General features: G+C 36.3%; 1 protein-coding gene across 5 annotated transcripts in view; it reads right to left on the bottom strand.

The window, feature by feature from the left end:
- Positions 1–20,602, bottom strand: part of HEATR5B (HEAT repeat containing 5B) — a 106,113-nt gene that overhangs the window by 79,299 nt on the left and 6,212 nt on the right. For all 5 annotated transcript variants that reach the window (XM_031008176.3, XM_031008179.3, XM_055377717.2 and 2 more), the window contains exons 4-14: positions 19,341–19,449; positions 17,916–18,065; positions 14,539–14,710; positions 12,673–12,830; positions 11,128–11,377; positions 8,200–8,355; positions 7,181–7,431; positions 4,370–4,481; positions 3,008–3,160; positions 1,307–1,406; positions 869–978 (exon numbers count right to left, since the gene is read on the bottom strand). In XM_031008176.3, coding sequence (XP_030864036.2) covers positions 869–978; positions 1,307–1,406; positions 3,008–3,160; positions 4,370–4,481; positions 7,181–7,431; positions 8,200–8,355; positions 11,128–11,377; positions 12,673–12,830; positions 14,539–14,710; positions 17,916–18,065; positions 19,341–19,449 — 1,721 coding nt within the window. The remainder of the gene's footprint in view (positions 1–868; positions 979–1,306; positions 1,407–3,007; positions 3,161–4,369; positions 4,482–7,180; positions 7,432–8,199; positions 8,356–11,127; positions 11,378–12,672; positions 12,831–14,538; positions 14,711–17,915; positions 18,066–19,340; positions 19,450–20,602) is intronic.

Raw genomic sequence — 20,602 nt, 5'->3', positions numbered from 1 at the left:
ATTAAGTCTCTGTTCTCTTCTTTAAAAAAATCTATATTTAAATGCTGGTTTTAATATACAATAATGGTACTTCCTTTCATATATTGTATTGTGTCTTTTAGCCTAAATTATTTAAAATAACCAAAAAACTCAAATAGAGGAAAGAGAGGCAGGTGCCATAGCATGCTTGTAGTCCCAGCTACTCAGCAGGCTGAGGCAGGAGGATTGCTTGAGCCCAAGAGATTGAGACAAACCTCTGCAACACAGCAAGACCCTGTCTGAAAGACACACACAAACAAAGATACTTTATTTTAAATATATTAAATGTGATATGATTATTATTATTTATTGCCCAATAATGTACAATGAACCACAGCACACCAAAATTCTTTGGCATGATTATACTGGAAAGAAATCAATGGTTTATTTTACTATTAATATTTCACATAATATTTGATTTCTCCCTCCAGATCCTCGAATTATTTGCTATATTACAATATATAGGAAGCATTTCAGTGTATTAATTAAAAGTGCACACTTTGAAGATAAACCAGCTAGATTTGAATCCAAGCTCTGCCACTTAACTACCTCTAAGTCTTGGGTAAGTTAAGTTTCTTTAAGTCTCTCAATCTGAGATTCTTCACCTATAAAATAGGGCTAAAGGCCTCATAAGTTGCAATACAGTCAAAAAGCTAATACAAAAGGCTAAAAACGAGACCCAGAACACAGTAAGTAGTCAACAAGTATCAGCTACTCTACATGAAGAAAAATAAAATCGTGGCCTTCCTTTGCACAGGAAGTCAGTGGGAGAGCCTTTGTCAAGACTCTATAATATGGTGAAGAATTGCAAAGAAAAATTTTTATCAGATACCACAAATTTTTAATTTACCTTCGTAAGTTTTTGGAGGTAACAAAGCCAAGATATCATAAAGTCTTAAACGGACCATTGCAGCACTAGCTTTCAGATGAGCTCCATGGGCTTTCATTACAGATGGAATGCTAAAATATCAAAAACATAGTTGGTAATGGCTTACCAGAATAAGTATTACTTATAAATTTTTTTTAGCAATGTATCAATGTACTGCCAAAGTACACTGATAAGTATACACTTTCATTTTAGCTTATGTTGTGATCTTCGCTGTAACGAAGACACTTTAAGATACAACTGTATTTCAATCCACACCATTGCTGTAAGTTTTAAAGTTATATTACAAAAATAAAGTTTTATGTTTCCTAGATGATTCTAGAAGAAAGCACAAAATATGGCTGAGAAGTATATTATTAATATATAAAATAGGATGTGAACTTGTCTCAATCGCTTACTTACTGTGACATCATAGTCATGGCACATTCAATAGGGGTCATCAATTTTCGAATCACATCTTCAGTTAGTAGCTCAGGACAATGTGCAACAAAGCTCCTCATGGCTAGATAAAATGTTTAAAAGGACAGATTTGGAGTAGCTTTTGTGAACATGAATTAATTTATAAAATTGTATAAATATAAAGGCGGTTGTAATACTTAATTATTATAACGTATAAGGTTCTGAAACCATGTCGAACCAAAAGAAAAACTTGGAACAACTACAAAGAAAAATCGTGGAAAAGGCTAGAAAAAAGGTGGATAGAAAAATGGAGGAAGAGAAGGTACTGGTTAGAGAGATTTCTGTGGGTGGAAATTCAGAGGACTACGATCCCATAGGAATTCAGATGACTACAAAGAAAGAAATTTTAAGGCATTGTTTATACACATATACATTTATGTGTATAAACAATGCCTTAAAATTTACATGAAATTTTTACATATATTAAATATATTTTTGCAACTTTTACAGATATATATGTGTATATATATGTGTGTGTGTATATGTGTGTGTGTGTGTGTGTGTGTGTATATATATATATATATATATTTTTTTTTTTTTTTTTTTTGAGACGGAGTCTCGCTCTGTCAACCAGGCTGGAGTGCAGTGGCGGAATCTCGGCTCACTGCAACCTCCACGTCCCAGGTTCAAGCAATTCTCCTGTCTCAATCTCCTGAGTAGCTGTAACTACAGGCAAGCACCAGCATGCCTGGCTAATTTTTGTATCTTTAGTAGAGACAAGGTTTCACCATATTGGTCAGGCTGGTCTAGAACTCCTGAAAGTGATCCACCCGCCTTGGCCTCCCAAAGTGCTGGGACTACAGGCATGAGCCACAGCACCCGGCCACTACATATATTTTTGCATTTTGAATTTTTACATATATTTGTGTAAATATATATGTATATAAACAAAAATGGTCCAGTGAGAAAAAAATATTTTTATTGGCCCCTTAGCAACAGAGCCTAGACTAAAACACCTCCTAGATGTGTGAGAGTAAAGGTGCCCCCTTGCCTGGCTGCCCTTGTGGTTAAACAAGTATCTCTCTCCCAGTTTGGAAAAAGAAGTAGTTTTCACCCTGAGATAAACCAAAAAAGAACTGGTACATCCAATGTCATTCTAGTTCTCAAACGAAACAAAACCTTAGCATTTCCTTTAAGCTTTTAACTCCCAGACAAAAACAACTGTATCCGTTATTTTTGTAATGTTGATATCTGAAAAATATATGAAGGTTTGGAGATTTGATAAGGATGTGAAAAAACAGCTGTTTCTCCATTATGAAAAGACTAACTGCAAATGCCAATAACTTTGGTAATCCTGAGTTTCTTTTTCTTTAAATAGCTGTTGGGTATTTTTTTTTTTTTTTACATGGTGACTCAGTGCTTCTTTGACAGGTAAGATAGCAACAAGTGGGAATAAGAGGCCTGGGTTCTAGTTCCTGTCTAACCACCAGGACTAAACACTTTTTCAGAGTCTGGGTTTCATTTTTATTACAAAATTAGCAAACTGAAGTGGATCATTTATAAAGTTTCTATTTAAATCTAAAAGCCTATGAATTTATCATTACCCAGTAAAATAAAAAACTATAAAATAGTGATTTTTCTTTTACTTTACAAATATTTTAGTAATATCATAATATTGTGAAGCACAATCCTTTCAGTTCTTACCACATAGAGCTCCAGCACGACCTTCCAAAGTTACCTGCCAGGTAAAAGAATCGCCTCGGGCCTTCTCAGCTTCCAATTCCTTTAAGGAACGTGGGAAAACATTTCGCCACAATAACAACATCTTGGGCAGATGGTAACGAACGACAGATGGTCCTAGCCAAGAAAATGAGAATACATACAAAACCATGTATATGTAACATACCTTACAAACAAGCGTCAAGCAAAATGAGCCCAACACAAACTTTATGTAATTTTAGAGATGAAAATAGAGTAAAATACTGATGTTTAACAATATCTGTTATTTCACTCTATTTTTATCTCTAAAATTACATTATTTTCAACCTTTATTCGCTGATTAAAATATAGATCAAAGCATAATAAAATTCACCTCAAACTGTCAATATTTTTAGAATCCAAACATAAAATACACAAAAAGCAATTTTTAAAGGATAACCCAACTGTATTGAGAATGGTGGATTGCATATTATCAATAAAATATATCTGAGACACATTCTATGAGGTCTTTTTCATATACATATACATATAAACAAATATACCCACTCCCACACACATACAGATACATATTCCTCAGTTTTGGGGGCAATTTATGTGGTTAATTTAGTTTCATGGAGAGGCAATATATTCAGGCCTAGGAATCTATATTTACATTGCTAAAAAATTCATTTAACATACCACTGAACATACTTAACATAAACTTCTGGAAATGAGTTGCAACTTTTCGTTTTCTTCAGAAAAGAAAAGTAGGTCAAAGTATAATTTCCAATAGATAGATGCTTAGATCTGTATCATAACTTTGTAGTACATATATGCACACACTTTTTACAGCAGCAGCTAAACATATGAACTAAAATGTGAACATACCCCATCACAATAATAGGTATTTTTGTACTATGTACAATGTTAAATTTTGCCTACACTGCAGATTTGTCACACTACTTAAGAGTGAAACACATTAAGGGTTACCCCAGAAAAGCAGCACTAACAATACCAATTAAATGTGACTTTACCACTCTACTAAAATCACACTGCTGGTTTTCACTTAGGGTATGAAATTTTCCCTCATATTTTCATCTCTTTTAAACACTAAACTCATCAGGTAGACAAAGGTTATTCTGATGGTAAAGGTGAAACTTTGCTAACAACTTTCTCATTAAATGTACTTAAGCAATAATTACCAAAAAGAGAAATCTACTAGCAAATGACGAGGAAAACATCTTTACACCATTTTTACAACTTCAATGAAAGTCTAGAATGTGAAGTTTAACACTTTTAAATTAAATTTGCTTTACAGGCTACTGACAGTTATAGCGTGACAAAAATCCTACTCAAATATAATTATACCTAAAGTCATAAGTGCTCCAAGTAAAAGCCAGCCAGCTTGGGTGCGCTGTAAAGATAGCCTGCTATTTTGGGCAGCAGTTCGTAAAAGATCTTCAGCAATACTAACTACCATCTGCAAGAAAAGTTTAGAATTGGATTTTAATTCAAACAAGTTAAATTAAATAAGGAAACAGATAACTAGCATACATTACTTAAAAGAAGTTGTTGGCCGGATGCGGTGGCTCACGCCTGTAATCCTAGCACTTTGGGAGGCTGAGGCAGGCAGATTGCCTGAGCTCAGGAGTTCAAAACCAGCCTGGGCAACACGGTGAAACCCTGTCTCTACCAAAAAATACAAAAAAATTAGCCAGGCATGGTGGCGGGCACCTGTAGTCCCAGCTATTCGGGAGGCTGAGGCAGGAGAATTGCTTGAACTGGGGAGGTGGAGGTTGCAGTGAGCAGAGATTGCACTACTGCACTCCAGCCTGGGTGACAGAGCGAGACTCCGTCTCCAAAAAAAAAAAAAAAAAAAGAAGAAGTTGTCCTCTCGTGTTATTAGCATGTCTTGAAAGAGGCAACACCAAGACCTGGTCAGTCTTGATTGCACTGATGACTCTGAAGAGACCCAGAACAGTGTAGTAGTTAAGGACAAGCTCTAGCGCCAAATGCCATCTCTGCCATTTACTCGCATTCTCATTTAGCACAGCTTAGTTCCATCACTGGTAAAACAGAAATAATAGGAATGCCTATCTCAGCCTTGCAAGGATAAAATAAGTTAATATAGCATCTATGCTACTACTTTGTCATTTCATCATGTGACAAATCCACTTCTCATTTTTCCCGTATCTTCTAAGACTGTAAGCTCCAAAAGATTAGCTTACTTATTTGTTTGTTTTTTAGAGACAGGGTTTCCACTCTGTCACCCAGGCTGGGGTGCAGTGGCACAATCATAGCTCGGTGTAACCTGGAATTCCTGGGCTCAAGGGATCCTCCTACCTCAGCCTCCTGAGTAGGTAAGACTACAAGTGTATGCCAACATACTTGGATAATTTTAAAAATTTCATTTTTATTTTTTGTATGACAGGGTCTCGCTATGTTTCCCAGGTTGGTCTCAAACTTCTGACCTAAAGTGATCCTCCAGCCTCGGCCTCCCTAGGCATTGGGATTACAGGTCTGAGCCACCACGTCCAGGCAAGGTTAGCTCAATGGTAGATGCATAATAGGAGTTCAACAAATCTTTGAATGTGGAATAATAGTGCTAATAATGACAGCATTTATTTAGTGGTCACATGGGCTAGCACTGTTCTCGGTACTTTGCTGTATTAACATCCACACAGAATGGCTAGTATAGACTTAAATTTGGTGCAGCTGAATAAGAGGGGAGATGAAACTCTAAGAGGTTAGCAGAGCAAAGGCTTCGAAGCTGAAAAAGGCCAGGGAAGGAAGGAAGATAACTAGTCTAATTAGAGCAACAGGAAATTAGAATGAACAGACGGAATGAAGTCAAATTATAAGATACCAGTTTACCAGACAAAGGAGATTATATTTTACTCTCTGAGTACTGGGTAGTCCCTAAGGGTCTCTGGGCAAATGTAAAATATGAAAGTGGTGTGAGGAAGATGGGACGTGTGGGTAAGACGGAAAGTCTGAGGAAGATGAGAATGAGGAAGCAACAATATGACAAAGTGAGAGGGAAGTCTGGATTTCATCGGTAGCTATGCAACTCCTATGAATGGACATGGGCTTAATGTCCCAGAAAAAAAATCAAAATTTAAAACTCTAGCCCCAATCTGCCTATGTAAAGTTTCAAATAATATTTATATAAACACTTAAGATTACTGAGAAGAAAACCATGATAGTAGTATACAATAGAAAGAAAGGAGAAAAAAAAAGCTACTCATATTTTTTTTTATTTTATTTTTTGAGACGGAGTCTTTCTCTGTCACCCAGGCTGGAATGCAGTGGGGCAATCTCAGCTCGCTGCAACCTCCGCCTCCTGGGTTCAAGTGATTCTCCTGCCTCAGCCTCCCAAGTAGCTGGGATTACAGGCATGGGCCACAATGCCCAGATAATTTTTCTGTATTTTTAGTAGAGACAAGGTTTCACCATGTTAACCAGGCTGGTGTCAAACTCCTGATCTCAAATGATCCACCTGCCTCGGCCTCTCAAAGTGCTGGGATTACAGGTATGAGCCATCATGCCCGGCCATGATTTATTAAAACTGCTCAATTTTTACTAAACATTATCAAAATGCTAAATATTACAATAGCATATTCTCCTGATATCTTTGAATATATAGCAATGTGAACTTTTATTTCTAAAAGCTGAAAGAAAAGCTCTGACTTTCAAATAATTACTATATTAGTATAAGGTTGGGTTTGTTTTTTTTTTTTGAGACAGGGTAGGTCTTGGTCTGTCACCCAGGCTGAAGGACAGTGGCACGTTCATAGCTCACTGTAACCTCAAACTCCTGGGCTCAAGTGATCCTTCCAACCCATCCTCCCCAGTAGCTAGGACCATGAAGTTGGCTAACTTTTTTTATTTTTTGTAATGATGGGGTCTCACTATGTTGCCTAGGCTGTTTTTCTTCTCTTTCCCTCTAAAATAAATTATAACATGTTACTAGACTTAGACAAAATCTATTATCCTTACATCAGAATTAAATATCAAATTATAATAGGGTCTGTTAACCCCATAGTAAGAACACTATGTTTTATGTTAACATAGTACAACTGTTATTTGACCACCCTGTTCAACACTAAACACAGCAGCGTTCCTATAAAGACCAAAGCCCACGTGACAGCATTCCCAAGTCTAGGATCTCCGTCATACCTTTCCTTTGGCATGAGGAATGCCCAAAGGACACTGATGTACTCCACCTAACAAAGCAGCCATTGCAAAACTATATCCGCTGACAGCTTCTGGTGAGGTCTTCAAGTTGTTGAGCCGTTCTGCACACCTGTCTAGAAATGGTGTCAGCTGGAAAGGTAATGCCACAGCCACACAGCGCAAACACCACGCAGCAGCAAGTCGGGCAGCCATGCTTGGATGAAGCAGCACTGAAGTCACAATCTCCAAAAGCCCTAAAAAAGAAATACTCAAAATATTACTCTTTAATGAAGTCAAATGATTTCAGAAACTCAAATACTATCTAAAAAACAATAACTGAAATGACAATCACCAAGCTTTCACACATATAGATCCGCAACTTTGCCTAAAACTACATACAGTAGAGTACTTCAAAGGAACATTTTCTATGAAGAACATAGTACAATTATATTCAATATTGATGTAAAATTTAATAGAAGTCTTCAACAAATTTTAGTCAATTTTTATTAAAAAACTACCACAATTGCTTTTGATTTCTGTTCCAAAACTTTATTTAACCATTTAATTCAATATTCTTTACAAGGAATCTTTTTTTTTTTTTTTTGAGACTCACTTTGTCCCCCAGGCTGGAATGCAGTGGCATGATTTCGGCTCACTGCAACCTATGCCTCCTGGGCTTAAGCAATTCTCCTGCCTCAGCCTCCCAAGTAGATTACAGGCACGTTGTCACCACAGCTGGCTAATTTCTGTATTTTTAGTAGAGACAGACTTTCACCATGTTGACCAGGATGGTCTTGAACTCCCGATCTCAAGTGACCCGCCCACCAGGGCCTCCCAAAGTGCTAGGATTATAGGCACGAGCCACCACGCCCAGCCTATCACAATGAATATTAATTTAAGTAAAACCTGATGATCTGAAGTGCTAATGATGATGATAAGCAACTCATCAGGAATTAAATATCAATCACACTTATGACTGAAAAAAGTGAAAACACATGCTAGCAAGTAACTGAATGTCATACCTATAGACGCTTCTTGAATAAGAGGGGATGCAGTGGCATTCAAGCTCTGCACCAGGCTCCCGAGTTCCTGGAGGGCACAGACCATCACATGCTGGCTTGCTGCAATGTCTGCTGCACCAGATTTGTTTTCTCCACTTGTGTCATTCACTACTGCTTCTGGAAACACAAAATCATGTCTTTGACATAGGAGAAATGAATTGTGGTATGATTTTTTTGGTCTATACAATTTATGATTTTAGCCATACCAGTTGATGTCCGAGTGTTAAAAACTATGCAATTATTTCTCAATGGAAAACCTGTAGAACTAAACACTGAAGTGACTTAAAAACATTGTTTAATAGCTTTATAATAATGCTAAAATACATACTGAGATACATCTTTGCTTCCAGGAATACAACCTAATTTTAGCAAGCAGCAGCAATCCAGTGTATAAAAGCACAGATACTGCAGAAAGAAGACTCGGGTTCAAATCCCAATTCCACTAGTTATATTAGTTATGTGACATTGAGCAAGATGTTCAATTTTTCTGTCCCAGTTTCCTTATCCATGAATGGGCTTACATGCCTATTTCAAACGGTACTGTGGTGATTAACAAGTCAGTGCATATAAAGAATTTAACACAATGCTGCCCATAATACACATTCAATAAATGTTAACAGCTATTATTACTTTATTACCATTGCTACTTTAAGTGTTCCAATATATTGGAGGTATCTGTTAAATTACTGACCAGAAAATGGATCTATAAGGAAAATGCCTTAAGTTACCTCTTACCGGAATGTTTCTGTAAGTTCCCATTAATTAACCTTGCTGCCTGCTACCCCAACCTTTTAGCTTCCACTAGAATCGAAATGTGTTTGACAAGAGACAACCAAAGATCCCTTGCCAAACTACTAATTGAGAATACATTCTGGCCCACAAATCCCCAATACGTATCATTATATTTAATTCTGCTTTCAGGATTTAAAAAAAAATCAAATAACGAATTTATGACCTTAACATTAAGAACCTTTAAATGATAGTAAAACTTTCTTTTTTGCATTCATTATGAATTAATAGACTATAAAATACATAATACAGACTAGGATATAATGGATTAATAAATTGAGGACTATAATTAAATTTTTTTTTTTTGAGACAGAGACTTGCTCTGTTGCCCAGGCTGGAGTGCGGTGGTGCCATCTCAGCTGACTACAACCTCTGCCTCCTGGGTTCAAGCAATCCTCCCAACTCAGCCTCCTGAGTAGCTGGGACTAGAGGTGTACGCCACCATGCCCGACTAATTTTTGTATTTTTTAATAGAGACAGGGTTTCACCATGTTGGGCAGGCTGTTTTCGAAGAACTCCTGGCCTCAAGTGATCCACCCATCTTGGCCTCCCAAAGTGCTGGGATTACAGGCATGAGCTACCACGCCTGGCCAAATAACTCTTGTTTTTAGGTATTTCTGGACTTGGAAATGCATAAACTCTAGCTTTTGATTGCTAAACTTTAAGCTGCCTGAGGATAGGTGCTGTATGCATCTGGCTTGCTTTTACTCCCACCATTTGACGCAGTGTTTCTGGCACTAAACATTTCCTCAATGAATCAATGTGCAAATTATTCTTTAAGTTGTGAATCTAAGACAGATGACTATTTTAGCATATTTAAGGAATGATATCTCATTAATTTAAACACTCTTTAATTCACGATTCATAATTTTCAGTTAGCTCTATACATTTAAAACTAGTTTACTGGCTGGGCGTGGTGGCTCATACCTGTAATCCCAGCACTCTGGGAGGCCAAGGCAGGTGGATCACTTGAGGTCAGGAGTTTGAGACCAGCCTGGCCAATGTGGTGAAACCCTGTTTCTACTAAAAATACAAAAATTAGCAGGGTGTGTGGTGGCACACACCTGTAATGACAGCCGACTCAGGAGGGTGAGGCAGGAGAATAATTTGAACCTGAGAGGTGGAGGTTGTAGTGAGCCAAGATCGCACCACTGCACTCCAGCCCGGACAGCAGAGCTAGACTCTGTCTCAAATAAAATAATATAAAATAAAAAATAAAACAAGTTTACTAAGTAAGCCATTATAAACAACAAAAACTACAACTATTTATATTTTTTTTACTAATTTTATAAAACATTTCATGCATATGTCTCTAAAAAATAAATTATTGATATTTATTCATTAAATCCTTATTTCAAAAGACCTCTATTAGTCAATATAATTTCCCTTATTAAAGTTAGTATAGTGAAATAGTGAATAATAGTGAAAAAACTAAACTTTTAGAATTTATATTTTTGCCTTGCTTTTAGTATTGCTTTTATATTTAGTTTATAACTGGATTAAAAGCTCCATGAAGGGAGAAACCTTATCCCATTCATTATTTAAACCCTGAATTACTGCTCTGCAAATCTAAGACAATAATTATTTATTAAATTGAAAAATTCATAAAATTGATATTTTAGAAAAGAATTTCTTGTAATTATGTATAACTGAGGTTTCACAGTACATCTTACAGCGGGCTAATAACCATCTGTAATTGTTCCTCTCTAAGTTTTCATATTAAGACTATGAGGGGAGGAAAAGAAACAATAAAAATATATGTTTATAAAACAACAGGCTCTAAAAGCAGAAAGAGGACAATAGATTACTCCTTGAAGACAGCAACCAACGTGCTGCTGCATGCCAGAAAAGTTATAAAATCCGTATAGGTACTAGAAATAAAACAGAAAACACAATCTTACCAACATACCACCCAAATCTTTAAAAACTCTATTTCACTGTGATTATGTGATTTTAATATCAAATAAGAGTACTCAATAAAAATCACTATGAAAACACACAGAAAGATAAACTAATCAGTCTTATGGATATTTTTTAAGAATCATAATAAAGAACTAAATGACTAAGGTAATCAACACACATAATGATACCGATTCTTACCTACGGCTTTCATTTGTTTTCCAATAGCTTGGCAGATTTCTTTGGCAGCTGCAATCTGGGCTTTTTCACCTAGCAAACTGCCCACAGTAGCTCTTAGGATAAAGGAAACACATCGTCTGGAGTACACAGCCTCCACATGTGTTTGTGTTGCCCGAGGATGGGAAACCAGATCAAGTACATGGGACAGGAACGTAGCAAAGCTGCGCTCCAACCACTGACCACCCAATGTTGTCACAAAAACAACATACGCCTGTAAACAGAGGAAGGTACGACTTCAGATACACTTACATAACTGAACAGAAATCAAAGATAAAGCAACTACTAAAATAACTGATAAGAGCATGCTGAATGAATTGTATTTGAGGCTAAAACAGAGAAAATTTAAACTTGAGGTCTTTTTACTACTTCTGGAATACGAATTATTAGTGAAGTATCTTTGACTAAAAAACAGTTCTTAAGATAACAACCTCATGAAGAACACAAAGTGACAGCAGTGAGAGGGAAGGGAAGCTGAATTTACCCCAGTGATCGGGAAGGTAACAGGTTACAGAAACAAGAAAACCTTAACATCCTAAATAAACACTGACTTAGAGCTATAAAACCCTTACGTACGACTTTTTCTGTAAGTTAAAAAATTGTTTACTTATATTTTATACTTGTTTCAGGATCAAGGTACAGTTATGATTTTGACTGAAATCGTGATTTTGACTATGATCACCATTTCATCTTATTAGGTGTTATTATTAGATCATTAACCGTAACCTCTTATTCCGTGTTATTTTGAAATTATAATTCCAAGTCAGATATAATCTTATAATTACATTGGTGATTAAACACTGATAGAAAATCCAATCAAAGCATTAACCAGTATTTTTAGCTACAGGGTTGTTGGAGAATATTAAAATCTAAATGCTCAAGGTACCTGAATACAGTTTCAATGAAAACTGAGTTACTTTATGTCTGATTTTCTGTTAAGCAAAATGTAGGAACTTCATTTAAAGATATTTACACAAATATGGTAGACATAGGCTTATTTATATATTATTAAATATCTACCGAATTTCCAAATAAGCATGTAATTTGGAATTTGAATGTAATTCATTCATTCAGTAAAAGAAACATTTCGAAAAAAACCAGACAATATTAAAAATGTCTCTGTGAGCTGTTACTTAGTAACAGTTTTCCACGAAGTTTCACAAGTGATATGAACAAAATCTTTTTTTTTTTTTTTGAGATGGAGTCTCGCTCTGTCACCCAGGCTGGAGTGCAGTGGTGCAATCTTGGCTAACTGCAACCTCCACCTCCCTAGTTGAAGCGATTCTCCTGCCTCAGCCTCCTGAGAAGCTGGGACTACAGGCGTGCGCCACCACACCTGGCTAATTTTTTGGTGTTTTTAGTAGACATGGGGTTTCACCATGTTAGTCAGGCTGGTCTCAAACTCCTGACCTCAGGCAATCTGCCCGCCTCGGCCTCCCAAAGTGCTGGGATTACAGGCGTGAGCCACCGTGCCTGGCCAAAATTCTTTCACACATATGTGTTACAAACCTGCGTAACTCCAACTCTCACTTCACGATTAACGGACCCTCCAACTTTTAACATTTCTCCACCGCTCTTTAAGAAACCTGACCCTCCACGCAGAAATCCTGTGGCCATGAGCTCTAAGACTTCATCAAATGTTGCTCGCTTCACATTCTGACGCATTACTTTCAAGAAGAAAAATAAAAGTATAAGCAAATATATTTCTGAGGCACTCTAGCTTAATAATTCAAGTAATTATTTTTAAGGACACTTTACTACAATGGGGAAATGGTTTAGTTTCCTTATAATTGTTTTCTTAAAATTTTCAATGTACTTGTAAACCTGAATTCAATTCCAAAGGAAAAAATGCTCAGAAAATGGAAAGAGCTAGAAATAAAAGCAATTCAATAAATCTATGCAAAATAGTCTAATAATAATAATACTATGTGTAACACAATAAGGACAAAGCATACCCACAGTAGATACTACTAACTGATCTCAGTTCTCATTCCCGCCTGAGGTGGACACAAAAAACTTTTCTCATCACAGTGCTTTCTATACAGTAGTTACCAATAGATTAAGATGTTACTGGGAATGCAACTGAATTGGCATCCCTAGTACAGAGTTTCATATTTTATGAAGTCCTTCCACATATAGTAGCAAATGCAATCCTCACAAAAATTCTGCAGAGGAGGTATAAAGCTCATGGCTAAGAATTCAAGCTTTGGTATTTGGCTGCCCGGAATTTGAATTTCATTTCCGACACAGAACAGTTTTTAGAAAATTAGTTACAGAACCTAAGTCTCAATTTCCTCATCTATAAAATAGTAATAACAGTCCATATAATTCACAAGGGCTTTTATGAGGATTAAATTTTGTAATACACTTAATTCAGTGCCTGGCACATAGTTAGCACTTTAAAACATTACATCATCATCATCATCATCATCATCTACTGAAATAATTATCATTAAAGATGAAGAAATCAAAGCTCAAAGAAGTGAAATAGCGTTTCACAGTTAATAAATACAAGAGACAGGACTTGAACCTAAAACATCTGGTTCTCTATGATACAGAGGTGGGGTAGAGGTGGGGACAAGACTGGGGCAGGGTTCACTCAGCATCTGCTCACAGGCACCCCTGAGATATCTCTACGGAATTGTGAAGCAAAGCAAGAGTAATTTGAAAACTCAGTGCTGCCTCTGATTCTGTTTATAATGATAATCAAGAAAAATTAAAAATTAATACTGTGGTACAAATGGGGATCTACTCATCAGACAGAAAATAGCAAATAAAGTGCTGAAAATAAAGAGCAAATAAAGTGCCAGATTCCAGTACCTTATACATTATCCAAAATCATTTCATAAATCTTATGTGCTTATATGTCCAGCATAATTGCTAGATATCCTATACATTATCATCACAAAAAATGTGACTACATCAAGGAAAATGCCATTTGGGTTCTTTTTTTTTTTTTAAATTTTTTGAGATGGAGTCTTGCTCTGTCGCCCAGGCTGGAGTACAGTGGCACGATCTTGGCTCACTGCAATCTCTGCTGCCCGGGTTCATGCAATTCTCCTGCCTCAGCCTCCCAAGTAGCTGGGATGACAGGTGCTTGACACCATGCCTGGCTAATTTTTGTATTTTCAGTAGAGACAGGGTTTCAGCATCTTGGCCAGGCTAGTCTTGAACTCCTGACCTCGTGATCCACCTGTCTCAGCCTCCCAGAAGTGCTGGGATTACAGGCATGAGTCACCGCGCCCAGCCAGGTTCTTTCATTTTATGAAAAAGTAGACAAAGATACCTAAAAATTTAAATCCACTACACTGACTTGCCTATATGCAATAACTAATTAGGTCTGTTATGGTCTAAATCAAGGGCAAACAACAATACCTGTTGCCTGTTTTGGCATTAATGCTGTGGCCATGACTGTTCCTAAAAGTTTAGACACTGCCACTCGTACCCCATAATTTGAGTTTTCCAAAGCCTTAAAGCAGAGAGTGGCTATATTTTCTAGTTCAGCAGTCCACATAAATACAGCTTCATTCTGTAGTTCTAGTAGACACTGGAATTAAAAACAAAAAAGTAAATAACATCCTATAACATCTGCTTCCAGAGATGGAATAGCAAGAACCAGACTCACCACCTCTCTTGAGATAACCAAAAAACTAGACAAAATAAATGAAACAATGGTTTTCAAGACACTGGACATCAGGCAATGAAGCATCTTTGAGGAAAAAACAAGATGAACCCTACAACTGTCCCAGCCTACTGCCTTGAGAGAGTTTCTAGTTAGGGAGAAACATGTAAGAGTAAACCACCACATTAGAAAAGAAGAAGGGTCTCAAATCAATAACCTCAGCTTCACCCTTAAAAAACTAGATGAAGGACAGCAAATTCAACACAAAGTAAGCAGAAAAAGGAAATAATAAAGGAAATTCATGACTAGGAAACTAATAAAGAATAGAAATGAAACCAAAGCTGCTTCTTTAAGAAGACTAATAAATTTGATAAATCTCTAGTCAGGCTGATCAGGAAAAAAAAAAAAGTAAAAATACAAATTACCAAAATTAGAAATGAGAGAGGTCAAATCACTACAGATTCAACATGTTTTAAAAAGTTAAAGAGAATATGTGAACAACTTTATGCCAATAAAATTGACAACTTAGAGGAAATAGACAATTCACTCAAGAAGAAACAGATAACCTGAATAGCCCAGCATCTATGTTAAAATTTGATTCTGTACTTCAAAATCTTTCCCTCAAAAAAACTCTAGGAGATGCCTACACCAGTGAATTCAACAAAATGTTCAGGTAAGAAATAATACCAATTCTATACCAACTCTTCCAGAAAACTGAAGGGAACTTTCCAACTAATCCTATAATGCCAGTATCACCTTGATGCTGAAACCTGACAAAGACACTACGTGAAAAAGAAACTACATACCCATATCCCTCGTGAACACAGATACATATTTCTAAACAAACTTCTAGCAAATCTAATACAATAATATATAATAAGGATAATATATCATGACCAAGTGAGGTTTATCCTAGGAATGCAATATTGGTTAAAATTCTAAAACTAATCAATGTTATTCACCACATTAGCAAACTAAAAAAGAAAAATCAAATCATCTCAATAGATGCTGAAAAATGATTTGACAGGCACATGCCACCACGCCTGGCTAATTTTTTTATTTTTAGTAGAGATGGGGTTTCGCTATGTTGGCCAGGCTGGTCTTGAACTCCTCACCTCAGGTGATCCACCTGTCTCAGCCTCCCAAAGTGCTGGGATTACAGGCATGAGCAACCACGCCCAGCTTGGACATTGACATTGATAGAATTCATGATTTTAGTCATATTTCCCCAGTCTTATTTGTATTCTGTCAATATTTGTACATTTAACACTACAAGATGTTGCTAAGAGATATCAAAGACCAAAATAAATGGAGAGATATATCATGTCCATAGGGTGGAAGACTTAATATTATTAGGATGGCAATTCTCTCCAAATTCAATGCAACCTGAATCAAAATCCCAACATGGTATTTTTGCAGACATTGACAAACCTAGACTGGGCAAAACAATTTTCAAAAAGAATAAAGTTGGAGGGCTAACAGCACCTGATTTCAAGACTTATTACAAAGGAACTGTAATGAAGAAAAGTGTTGTTGGCATCAAGATAGACAAATAGATCAATGAAACAGCATAGAGAGTCCAAAATTATACCTACACATATACACATAACTGATTTTCAACAAAGGGTGCAAAGGGAGTTTAGTGAAGAAAAGATAGACTTTTCGAAATGGTACTGGAAGGGCCGGGTGTGGTGGCTCACGCCTGTAATCCCAGTAGTTTGGGAGGCCGAGGTGGGTGGATCACGAGGTCAGGAGATCGAGACCATCCGGGCTAACACGGTGAAACCCCATCTCTACTAAAAATACAAAAAAAATTAGCTGGGCATGGTGGCAGACGCCTGTAGTCCCAGCTACTTGGGAAGCTGAGGCAGGAGAATGGTGTGAACCTGGGAGGTGGAGCTTGCAGTGAGTAGAGATCGCACCACTGCACTCCAGCCTGGGGACAGAGCAAGACTCCATCTCAAAAAAAAAAAAAAAAAAAAAAAAGAAATGGTACTGGAAGAAGTGGATATCCATATTGAAAAAAAAACAAAAAATTTTGATTCAAACCTTGCAACATATACAAAAATTAACTCAAAATGGATCACATATCTAAGAATAAAACTATAAAACTTCTAGAAGGAAACACAGGACAAACCCTGGTTTACGAAATGTTTCCTTAGATACAACACCAAAAGTACAATCCATATAAGAAAAATTGATACATTGGATGAAATTCAAAATCTCTTTTCCTTACAAGGCACTGTTTAGAGAATAAAGAGACAGGCCACCCATTGGGAAAAATATTTGTAAATCACATATCTGATAAAGGAATATGTAAAAAACCTATAAAACACTCTCAAAAGTCAGTAATTATAAAACAACCCAATAAAACAATGGACAAAAGATTGAGCACATCCTTCTTCGAAGAAGATATGGATGGCAAATAAGCACCTGAAAATATGCTTATCATTAGTCGTCACAGAAATGCAAATTAAAGCCACAATGAGATGCCATTGAGATATGAGATACAATGAGATATGTATCCATTAGAATGGCTTAAATTAAAAAGACTGTCAGTAACAAACAATGGTGATGATATGAAGGAAGAGAAATTCTCATACACTGCTAGTAGAAATGCAGAATGGCACAAGTACTTTGGAAAAAAGTTTTGTAGTTTTCTGAACATTAAACTAAATCTGCCCTATGAACCAGCTATTCCATCCCTAGGTATTTGCGGAAGTGAAATGAAAGCATATGTTTGTGCAAAAACTTATATACAGATGTTCACAGCAGTTTTTTTGTAATAATCAAAACTGGAAGCAACTCAAATGTTTATAACAGGTGAGTGAACAAATCAATGTGACATATCCATACAATGAAATACTACTCAGCAATAAAAAGGAATGAACTATGGATACATATAACAACATAAATGAATTTCAAAACAATTATACTAAGTGAAAGAAGCCAGAATACACATACACAAAAGTACATCTCATGATGTGATACTATTATATATAATTCTAGAAAATGAAACTAATCCATTAGAACACAAAACATAATTTAAAATTTTAAAAGAAAAAAAATCGTTGACTGTTTAAGAGCAAGAAGGATAAAGAGCAGTATTCTAAATTGGTCGAGTACTAACCTTGGCCACTGCACATCGAACAGCCATTGACCTATCAGTCAAGAGAGACCTGGCATTCTTATAAATATCACGGTGGGAGGAAGCTGCTGCACCACCCAGTCCACTTAGAACTTTCTGTAGACTCATTAAGATTTCACTTCGCCCTTGAGACTAGACATGTATACAAAACAAAACTATTTTGTAAAATAAATTCCATATTTAAACAAGAACACACCAAGACAAAAGTTCTTTGGGTCTAATGGTCTTACCTCCAAATTATAAACAGTAAATAATGAAAAGTACAATAAAATTAAGTATTCTAGAAAGTACCTGGCAAGTAAGAATAGTCAATTAAATAATATCTTTCTAAAAAATTAGGATTTAAGTAAATATATTCCAATATTTCTATGAATTACTGAAGTACATACAATATAATGAAAACATGAAGACATTCAAAAGCTTCAATATCATATCTCAATATATAAAATATTTCAGAATGTAAAATATTAAGTAAAAAAGTTGAGAAATAATATATAAATGATCCAAAAAAGGAAGCAGAAAACATCCAACACATTTAAAAAAATATGTCAGAAATACAGCAAACCTTCATCTTCTTGTGACTAACTCAAACTGTTGTATCCATATTCTCATAGTGCTTATTGTTATTTCTGATAGTATACTCATCACAGTGTATCACAATGCTTATTCACACTTAGATCTCTTCCACTAAACTGTAAGTTCTTTGAGGTCAGGACCATCTTTGTATGTTTAATGCCTGAAAAATAATAAGTCCTCAATTCTTTTTTAATGAATGAATAGACAAATAGTTTCCAGAAAAGGTATCCAATTCTAATCCAATGACTGGTATCACTGAACAGGGAAATAATTTAGACACAAAACACAAAGGGACAGGAAAAAGGTGATGTGACAAAGGAGGCAGAGATGGGAGAGATGCATCTACAAGCCAGGGAAGATCAAAGATTTCCAGCAACCACTAGAAGGTAAGAAGGAAAGGAAACATTCTACCCTAGATCCTTCAGTGGAAACATGGCCTTGCTGACACTTTATCGCAGACCTCCAGCTTCCAGAACTGTGAGACAATAAATTGTTGTTGTTTTAAGCCACCCAGTCTAAGGTAATTTATTACAGTAACCAGGAAATTAACACATTAGCTATGGCACCAAAAAAAAAAAAAAAAAAAAAGCCAATCCAAAAGTACCATAGGACTAAATAAAAAATAACAAGTAAACCTATTCCTTGTCAAAGAAAAGCATTCTTTCCCTTCCCCCGATATACATTAAAAGAAGGGACAAGTAATAATTTGAAATTACCTCCTTGCTAAGCAATATGAGACCACAGTGACAGAAAAAGAAACAAACATATTTTAGCTGACATCTAACTCTTACCACAACCAAATATTCAAATAATATTGGTTGTAAAACTTACCTCTGCACTTTTCAGAGATTTCAATAGATTATTTACTGTTTCTGGAAATGCGCTGCCCAACATTCTCCCCATTTTTTCATAAAATGCTCCGACACAAGCCACCGCAGCCCTGTAAGAAGTGACAATTTCACTGGTCATTGTTCAGGTTAATGATACCATTATACTTTTCTCATTTTTAAAAATCAATTTGCATTTGTCTAGGACACTTTTGGCTATAATCCTTAATTTCAACTATCAAAAACAATTTATCCTTCATAACTGCAACAAATACTATACTCTATTTACACTGTATTCTTGTTAAATACTATAGTTAAATTGTATTCTTGTTAGGAATACAAAAGAATCTATATATGTACATAATAAATCATACCCATTCTTTGGGAAGAAATCCAAGCTTTTCTTTTTTTTTTTTTAGGGGGAGACAAAGTCTCACTCTGTCGCCCACGCTGGAGTGCAGTGGCGTGGTCCTGGCTCACTGCAACCTCTGCCTCCTGGGTTCAAGCCATTCTCCTGCCTCAGCTTCCTGAGTAGCTGGGATTACAGGTGCATGCCACCATTCCCAGCTCATTTTGTATATTCAGTAGAGATGGGGTTTCACCACGTTAGCCAGGCTGATCTCGAACTCCTGACCTCAGGTGATCCGCCTGCCTCGGCCTCCCAAAGTGTTGGGATTACAGGCGTGAGCCATGGCGCCCGGCCCCTAAGCTTTGCTTCTATGAAGACTTTCCAAATTATGTCAAGCCTCAACAATCCCTCTCTTCTTTCATTATATATAACACTTAATGTCAATCACTGATTTTGACAAAATTATACCATTTACTGTGTTGTAACTTGACTATTTTATATGTCTCTATCTTGTCCTGCCAGTGGAAACGTAAACTCCAGAAACAGAATATATCTCATACATTTGCACTGCTCACAGTGTCTGCCTCTTAATTTACAAATAATACTATACTATTTGTAAACCTGTAAAATTTAATCTAAATTACATTAACAGAACACTTGGAAGAATAAACTAATAATAGCAACACACTTCTTCAGGAGCAAGAAATGACCCCAGTGTCACTTAGGTCAATAGTAAGTGAATAGCTGTGGGTTTAGCTTAAAGGCAAAAGTAGGACACGGTGGTTAAGAGCGGATGCTTTGGAGTCTGGCAGACCTGTGCCTAAATCCTAGAACCTACCATCTAATAGCTATGTGTGGTTGGATCTTGGAAGTGGGCAGGTGGTCTACCATGAAGCGTGTCATTCCCGCTCCAACAA

Source organism: Gorilla gorilla, chromosome 12 (genome assembly GCF_029281585.2).
Source record: "Gorilla gorilla gorilla isolate KB3781 chromosome 12, NHGRI_mGorGor1-v2.1_pri, whole genome shotgun sequence".
Lineage (NCBI taxonomy): Eukaryota > Metazoa > Chordata > Mammalia > Primates > Hominidae > Gorilla > Gorilla gorilla.
This window is presented reverse-complemented; position numbering and strand designations above follow the sequence as displayed.